Below are 8,827 nucleotides of genomic sequence, written 5' to 3'. Positions count from 1 at the left end.
GAATGCGAGCGCCCAATTGAGAAACCTTCCGGTCCCGGGAGGGTGGGAACAAGAGTAAGGTTCAGTCACACACGGTGAGCGCTTCCTCCAATCAGAGCGTCCCCCCTGATCGCACGCTCCGGATTGGCTAACAGATAGCCTTAGCTCGCCGGTCTCGCCAATAGAGAAGCAGCGCTGCATGACAGACGTTCGGCTCAGCCAATTACTGTCGGTACAGAGGACCCAGCCTCTCTCTCTTGCAAAATGGCGGCTACAGCTCCCGGTGCGGCTCCTCCCGCGGCCGCTCCGCCGCAGAGTCCGACGGCGGCTCCCCCCGCCCCGGCGGGGAGCGCTGCCCCCGCGGCCGCTCCGGCCCCGCCGGCCGCGCCGGCCCCGCCGCCGGCCGCGCCACTGTCAGCCGCGCTCTCGGGCCCCTTCCCCGGGGGCCGCGTGGTGCGGCTGCACCCAGTCGTGCTCGCCTCCATCGTGGACAGCTTCGAGCGGCGCAACGAGGGCGCGGCGCGGGTCATCGGGACGCTGCTGGGTAAGAGCCGCCGCCCTGCCCTGCCCGCCGCACCTCGGGGGTGCGCCCCCTTAGCCGCTGTCCTTTCCTTCCTCTCCCTCCCGCAGGGACCGTGGACAAGCACTCGGTGGAGGTCACCAACTGCTTCTCCGTGCCGCACAACGAGTCCGAGGATGAGGTACGGAGGCGGCCGGGGCGGAGCGGGAGTTCTCTCGGCGGGGCGCGACCCCCGCGCTGCCGCTGCGGGCGGGCCGGTGCCCTTGTTGCCCTCCGGGCTAAGCACCCTGTAACCAGCTGTCTCGGCACTCTCTCGTTTCGCAGGTGGCTGTGGATATGGAATTTGCCAAAAACATGTATGAGTTGCACAAGAAAGTTTCTCCTAGCGAGATCATCTTGGGCTGGTAAGTTGTTCTTCTGCAAGAACATGCAAGGAGGTCTGTTGATTCCTTAATGTACTTAAAATACATAATTCGCCCTGTCACAGATGGAAAAGCAGAAGCACCAATGCCTGTGACAGTCATATCTTGCAACTCTTGTTACAGTCAGTGGTAAAGCTCCTGCAGCCCATGAAAAGGAGAGACAGCATTGGAGACTTAAAAGATTTAGTTTTGCTTATGTCTAGCAAAATACTAAGGGGAGTGATGTGTTAGAGAATGTGTGCCTAGCTTTGTTAGAAGAACTTACTTCCTGTAATACAACCTGTACCATGGAAGTTAACTGGTTAGAAAGAAGGGAGAATACAAAAGAGGTTTTTAATGTACCAAAGGTGTCAGGAGGAATCACTGATACCAGTTTGAGTACTTGTTTCTCTGCTGGAAGTACCCTGTGTATGGGATGTGACACGAGATACAGGAACAGAGTCTGTGTCTGAGTGTGTGGCACAGTGTGTTTATCACTCTTTTCATGCTTACAAAATGGCTTCATTTTCTTTCTGTGGAGCAAACTTTGTCAACAGCCTTCTAATAACACAGCAGAGTGCAGTTCCAGTGACAGGAGGTTGCCTGAGAATGTGAGATGCTAATTGTAGAGCAGTTAAAGGAGCTAGATTGACAAGTTAGACCTCCTGCAGAGGGATGTGTGATTTGTGAATGACAAAATTCATCCAAGTTTATTTGGTATGCTTTGACTTACATAGATGGAAAAAGCTGGTCTACAACACAGTGACAGATAACTGAATATTGGGTGTCTGATGTCAGTTTACTGATGTTTTATGGCTGGTACTACAGCACTGGCCCTGTGCATATTTTGGGCGTGGGTGCACTCAGCCTGTGATTCCAACAATTTTAGGGACAGGTGGCCATAAAGTAAAAAATCCTCAGTTAAAACACTTAGGTTTAGTATGCTGCTATAGCTCAGTGTTTGCAAATTGATGGTTTAGGATACAAACATGTTAAATACCAGCAATACAAAATACTGGGCACTTGAATGTTGGAAGAACGGCTCTTCAACTTGTGTTCTTTTGAAGGTATGCAACAGGTCATGACATCACAGAACACTCTGTCCTGATCCATGAGTATTACAGCCGGGAAGCACACAATCCCATCCACCTCACTGTGGACACAAGTCTCCAGAATTCACGCATGAGCATTAAAGCCTATGTCAGGTACTCTGGGAGGCTGCCTTTTGGGGAGGGGAGCAGTCTGAGAGATGCCCCATCAGGGTGACAAGAAATGTAGTGGGGCGCAGTGTCCTTTTGTGGACAATGTTGAGCAGTAGTTACACAGAGTGGTAAGACAGGGATCATGGCTTACTTCTCATTGGAGTGTCTTGACCATTGTATGTAGGCTGAAAAACTTCATTAACTGGAACCTCACTGGGGTGGGGAATTGTGACTTAATTAACAATTTTCAGAATATCTTTGGGACATGTCACAGGGTTCTCACAGCTGGCTGTGATGTCACTAACTTCATCACACTGACTGAATGCTAGCCTGTAGCCATAGGGCTTTATTGCTCAGCAGTGCACTTATACAAGTCAGAGGATTAGTGTGGTTAACACAATTCAAACAGCATCTTCTTGATGGGTCTTTCTTCCCCTTAACACCATCATTCTTATCAGTTAACAACCGAGATTAAATATTGAGAAATTAAACTCTTCCATTTCACTGAATTCCTCCAGTATTGGCTGCAGAGCTCTCCTCTATAAGGAAAAACCCCTTTTCTTTGTAGAGAAAGTATTGCTTCTTGACTGTACATCTTTAAAACAAGAAGTGTTCCATGATATCTTACTTAAAGTGTAAATGGACTTCAAGTACTTTGAATACTAGGTATAATAAAAGCGTTGAGAGTGCTTTGTACTTGGATTTTGTGATATTGCTTGTTGTTTCAGTCATTTCTTAAAGCACGAAGTATTTCAGGATAGAAGAGCAAGAAGGAAATTTGGTTAAGATTATAGTTTTTCATGCATTTATGCTGACGTCAAACCAGTTAGGAGTGTTCTTGGATGAAAAAGAGCAATTAATAGCATGCCAGAACTGGTTTCCTGTCCTCAGTTATCCTTGGGTCTTAAAATTGCTGATTTTGGTGAGAATGAGTAACGTACTTATGTTCCTGCTTTAGTGCTAACAGAGATGTTTGAGATGGAAATCTCTTCCTTCCTCCCTTATATATGTCCATGCTGAAAATGTTGTGTTGTTCTCTTTTTTTTTTTTTCTAGTGCCCCAATGGGAGTCCCTGGTAAAACTATGGGCGTGATGTTCACACCCCTAACAGTGAAATATGTTTATTATGATACAGAGCGGATAGGAGGTGAATGCTTTCTTCCTGTTTTGGTTATAACCATTGTTGTGACAATGTTCAAATGCTTCTTTTACCCTGGTAAAACTGCCATTCTGGGAATTTTACTGGTAATCAGAATGTCTTGTTGAAGCTGACCTAAAAAAAATCTTCAAGAATTTAAGGGTTTAAACTGGTATCTGTGGCAGTCAGTGTTTTTTCACTGATCCTCCTTTTGCTTTCAGTGGATCTTATCATGAAGACCTGTTTTAGCCCCAATCGTGTGATTGGCTTGTCCAGTGACTTGCAGCAGGTGGGGTCAGCATCAGCCAGGATCCAGGACACCCTGACCATGGTGCTGCAGTATGCTGAGGATGTGCTGGTAAGGCCACCTTTCTATCAGCCAGAAAAAAGTTCGATGTTGACTTGTGCATCTTGGTTTTCTCTTTTATTATTTCTCTTTCTGGGCCATAAACTTTGAATTCCACTTATGCTGAAGTGTGTGTTTCTTATGCTTAGTCTGGCAAAGTGGCTGCTGACAACACTGTCGGGCGCTTCCTGATGGATCTTATTAACCAGGTGCCAAAGATTTCACCAGAGGACTTTGAGACCATGTTGAACAGCAATATTAATGTAAGATCTTAATCAATTTTTTCTGTGCCTTGCTAGCAATTTTGAAAATTTGTCATACGGACATAAATTTGTCTACTATCTATGTTTTCAAACCAATATGCTAATAGCTAATACAGCTTTTTTATTGCCAGTAATTTGGTGTTTTAAGGGCTGAGAATGGATAAAGAAGCTCAGCATAATCTTGCAAGCAACTGCAGATAAAAGCATTCATTTTTAAGGACTTAGGAATTTTGCAAATAATCTGAAAACCAGTACCAATTCTTCTTTCATATTGATTGGACAGTAGGAATTACCAAACTTAAATAATTTTTATTTCAGCAATAACTGCTGATTTGCCAGATTCTTTTGCCTGAGCTGGAGTTCTGTCTCTTTGCATAACACTTACAAACGTGAACAAGGTTTTAGCATGCTACCTGATTTCTCTTAACAGATTTTTAGAAAAATTAAGTTTCTGAATGTGTTGTTCACCTACAGTCTGTAATACCAGAACTAATTTTTAATTTTGCTCATACCCTTTGACTTCTCTGGTTAACATGGGTGAACTCAGAGTTAAAATTTCACAAGCAGTGTTTCATATGCCAGGAATACCAAAAGCTTCCTGCAAGGGAAGCATTCCTCAAGGTAGGACTTTCAGGGCTAACTATTTCTTGTAGCTGATTGTAAAATGTTTTACAGATGTTAAAAATTCAGCTATCTAATAAGCTATGATTTGTTAATATTTCTGATCACTGTTTTTTCCCCTCCCTTTCAGGACCTACTGATGGTAACCTACTTGGCAAATCTCACACAGTCACAGATTGCTCTCAATGAAAAACTTCTTAGTTTATAAAGAAACTTTTGCCACCCTACACTTAAAGGAACCTGAAGAATGAGCAGATACACTTTTCTGTGGTGTTAGAAATTTCCTTGGACTGTAATTTAATTACCTACATGACTTGGTTTACATTGTTATTTCCACTGCTCTGAAAAATCCCTAACATGTTTTAGGAAATGAATGGGGACAACTGCAGTTCAGTTGAACCTGCTATTTTAAAATGGAATATGAGAATCTTAACGTCTTGTGGGTTTGTCTACTTGTATAACAAAATACAGCTTTATTGTAAGAATGTATTTGGAATAAAAGTTCCATTGCAGTGGCAACAATGGCTTCTGTCCAGAAAAAAAACTTCCTCATTTATTGTGTAATGAATCCATTTCTGAAAGGGGGGCGGGGGGTGGTGGTAAGAGGCATCAGGAAAGAAAGCATGGATGGGAGTGAAGTCCAGTTCTTTGCAGGTTTTTTTTCCAACTGCTAAAGCACACTGAAAGTGTAGGGATTTGTTTTGCATATAATATGCTTTACCATGAAGGACTGTAGAATAGTCTCTGGTGTATTAGTGGTGCTGTGTATATCCCTTCATCAGGCTACGAAACAGTAAATTCAATTTATGGTATCACTTCTATGCATATAATTCTGATTGTTTGGGAAAGGAAGTAAAGGTCAATAGCATTAGCCCCTCATAAAGAGGGAGTTAGAGAATTAAAGCCAGCAACTGAGTTCATGGTAAAAGAGTTTGAAAAGCATTTGTGACTAAACAAGCTTGGCTACCAGAGTTTCCATCTTTGCCAAAGAAGAAAAGGACAGCAAAATGACAATCCATTAGATTTGAGGTTAAAAGTTGGGTGTTGCCAAACAGGAGTTTTCTATTTCATAATGCTGTACTGCTGCCAAAATTATGTGTAAAGAAACCTCATTTTCTCCCCAAGGTATGTTTCATGTTAACTAAGTACCAGCTGGAAGAAAGCAAATAAAAATATCAGCTGTAACTTTGCACAGTCTCTGCCAATAGCATTACTTTTAGAAGGCTTACAGTTCAGCTGTGCTGAGGAGGGACTCTGCTTTAACAGAGTTAAACCATCCCTCTTCTACAATAAAACTCTTCCCTCCTTACTAAGGACTGTATCTAGTTTGGTGAATGAATTTGAAGTATCCAAAGAGTGTTCTCCCAAACTGGTAATTTCCCAGCTAAACCCAAGAAGAAGACTCAGATTACAAATCTACAGATCCTGTAGTGGTTGTTCCAATCTAGAGAGTTCCCCCAGCGACTGAATGCTAAATTCTAATTGCAAGGTAAATTCTAATTGTAAGTGAAAACTGAAGGTCCAGAAAAGATACTCATCTCCTTGAAAATGTTATTTTTGAGCATTAAATAAAATTAGAATTCAACTCTGTTTTTTTAATAGTCTCAATAAAAATGTTTTGATTTCCTTTCTCTTCTTTAAACTTAATATTCTTAAATTCAGCCATTTAATGGTTCAAATTTTTCAGATTGCAGTGTTTTTTGAAGAAAGTTTTGACATAGCAACGACAGAATAGCAACTTCATTTGGTGATTATTTCCATGTACTGGGATGAAGGTCACTAAATTTGTGTTTTTAGTTGAGTCACTTCAATTTATTGGCAGAAAACTTAAACCTACTGCTAAGAGGAGGTAGTGTTTCAGTGTGTGGTTTTGTGAACCTGTGGACGTACGCCACCTGTACCTGAAATTCACGGGTTCAATCCAAATGATTAAAATTGATGTGAAAACGTTAGACACACAGCCCTTCTAGAACAGTTAAGCAGCATAAGCTGCTGTTTTCCTGTGCTTTGAGGAAGGGTGAAGCTTCGGTTTCCTCACAAGGGAAGCAGAGGCTGGTTGGCAGCTCTCGAAGGGCGGTGTGAAGCCCTGATGCTCGGAGCAGGGCGGGTGGAGCACTACATGACTCAGCGGGCAGTGACTGCCTCGCCAGCTAACCAAGCACAGGCTCCTCCTGCCTCCCCCGGGAGCTGCGCTCGCTCCGCTCCCCGCACACGGAAGGTTAACAGCTTACTGCGACTGCATTTTAATAACTGCAGTCACAAGGCAGTCTAACAGGAGAAGTGGTTTTAGTACATAATGTAGACTTGGGCCACTGCAGTAGCCTGTGGGTTTGTTACACTTTGACCTATGGTTCAAAGCTGACCAGTTCTTACAACAAACTTGGGAAAAATCTTAGTTTTTAATTTAATTAGATTGGCTGGAGTCATGCTTTTTATTACTTAAGTAGGAAATAATGGTCCAACCAGGACACACAGAGAAGCAGCAATTCTTTAGCTGCCTACATCACTAACAATAAATTCCTCTGAGAAAAAAGTTGTGTTTCAGCTATTTTGACAGCACTCAGCACAAATGCATAGTTGAGCCAAGTCACTCCAGACCAGAATTCTGTCCAGTACCATGTCTAGGATCAGATGCAAGAATATTACAAAAGAGAAGAACAAAGTTTGTCTCTCCACTAAACTTGAATTTTCTAATCGTGAGAAGCTGCCTTAACTCTGCATGGGGTTTTAGGAGCTTTCCTAAATGTGTGGATTCTAGGTATAAGTAGCAAGCCAAGAGATTTCCCTAAATACAGAGAGTGAAATTAGATGACACCCAATGGTTCCATTGCATGATTTAACAAAGTAATTCCAAACATTCTCGTTGATACATAAACATTCAATGCATTTAACAGATTCTTCAAACACATGTAATTTTGTTTAAAATAGTCTCTTCTTCCTTTTACACAAAAAGAAAGGAATTTGTTTTAAAACATTTTTTTCTTTTCTTGAGTAGCTTAAGTCAAAACAGTCCACTAAATGAAAAAGAATTGTATATTTTATAAATGTACTTGGTTCCCATGGAAACAAGGATTAAAATATTTACCTGTCCTGAAAGAAATGTGCTTAACAGGTAAAAGAAAGTAGACATGCACTCGGAGTGTCAGCTGAAGAATGCTGTGAGGATTAAATTCTTAAAGCCACTCCTGATGTGTTCTGGGTAGACAAGAGAGAACAAGCCCAATTTTCCTGGATAGGTAATGTATTAGATTCATATGGCTTTAGGTGCTCTTCATTTGAAGCAAGCAAGCATGGTAAATTATTACCCATCTATTTTCTGCTGTCTGCACTTCACACTGTTCTATGGGTAAAGAGAACAGTGGTTGTTATTTCATCTAGAACTGAAGTGCTGCACCAGGTTACAGAAAAGAACCAAAGCTGTTTGCATTGGAATGGTCTCCAAACTGCTAACATGTCTGTCATAAACAAAAAAGGAAATGTTTTTAATAATCTAAAGTAACTGGTGCATAATATCATAGGTGAGTCCTTCATAAATAAAAGTCTTGTTTGTCAGAATGCCTTATGAATAATTAACCATGAGGTAAAGAAAGGACCACGTCTGTGCAATGACTATTCAAAGTATAATATTAATAAACATTACAAAAGACAGAAACAAAACAGTAAGGGCACTCCCCATAATTACATACAAATAACTATAATTAAGATTTCTTTCTAGAAAAAATGTATGTAGTAGTCAGTCAATCTTACCTTTATGTCCTCTTGGGACTTAGATCCTGGTCTTCAGCAACTACAGCAAAAGGAGCAGCTCCTCCAGCTGCATGCAATTAGTTCTTTTTATATTCTCTGCCTGTTGCATGCAGTTCCGGTGGTGACTTGATGGACTCCCTACAGCTACTAAACAATGATCTTGATTTAAAGACGCATGTGTTACTGAATTACAGACTTGACCTAAACCTACGCGCATTAGGGCTGAATTCATTGCAGTGGTGCTACGGGGAAACTGCAGTGTGGACTTTTCTCTCCTTTTCCTAGCGGGTGGCACAGGACTCCCGTGGAACAGCATCTCCGGGCGCTTCCTGCGTGCCCGCTTCCCCTGTCACAGCTCCACTGGCCAGTGGCTCTGCGATTGTGGCACTTGTGCTGCGACCTTACCTCCCGTCCGTCCCGAGACAGCACCTCGGGCACCTCGCAGCTTTCCTTGAGCGAGCCGAGGCGAGCCTGCACGGGCAGCAAAGGGTTCTGCGCTGACAGGGCCCTCACCATCGGCACCGGGTGCGGTGCCCCCGCCGCGGGCCGGGCGGGGCGGGCTCGGTGCCGGGGGCGGGGCGGGCATCGCCGGCCGCACGGGCTCCATTTT

At 43.0% G+C, this 8,827-nt stretch overlaps 1 protein-coding gene across 1 annotated transcript; it reads left to right on the top strand.

Annotated features, from left to right (window-relative positions):
- Positions 1–228: 228 nt before the first annotated feature.
- On the top strand, positions 229–4,992 carry EIF3F (eukaryotic translation initiation factor 3 subunit F). The gene is made up of 8 exons (XM_021547729.4): positions 229–523; positions 610–680; positions 824–903; positions 1,968–2,105; positions 3,158–3,249; positions 3,462–3,598; positions 3,736–3,849; positions 4,601–4,992. The coding sequence occupies exons 1-8, from the start codon at positions 244–246 to the stop codon at positions 4,676–4,678; spliced, it is 990 nt and encodes a 329-aa protein (XP_021403404.1). The 5' UTR covers positions 229–243; the 3' UTR covers positions 4,679–4,992.
- The last annotated feature ends 3,835 nt before the right edge of the window (positions 4,993–8,827 follow it).

This window comes from Lonchura striata, chromosome 6, assembly GCF_050655825.1.
Source record: "Lonchura striata isolate lonStrDom1 chromosome 6, ASM5065582v1, whole genome shotgun sequence".
Lineage (NCBI taxonomy): Eukaryota > Metazoa > Chordata > Aves > Passeriformes > Estrildidae > Lonchura > Lonchura striata.
This window is presented reverse-complemented; position numbering and strand designations above follow the sequence as displayed.

Excerpts from the sequence above, each read along its gene's own strand:
- EIF3F (XM_021547729.4), top strand. The coding sequence starts at position 244 with ATGGCGGCTACAGCTCCCGGTGCGGCTCCTCCCGCGGCCGCTCCGCCG. Across the intron at positions 524-609 it reads GGTCATCGGGACGCTGCTGG|GGACCGTGGACAAGCACTCG; the intron begins GTAAGAGCCGCC and ends TCCCTCCCGCAG. Across the intron at positions 3,250-3,461 it reads TGATACAGAGCGGATAGGAG|TGGATCTTATCATGAAGACC; the intron begins GTGAATGCTTTC and ends TTTTGCTTTCAG.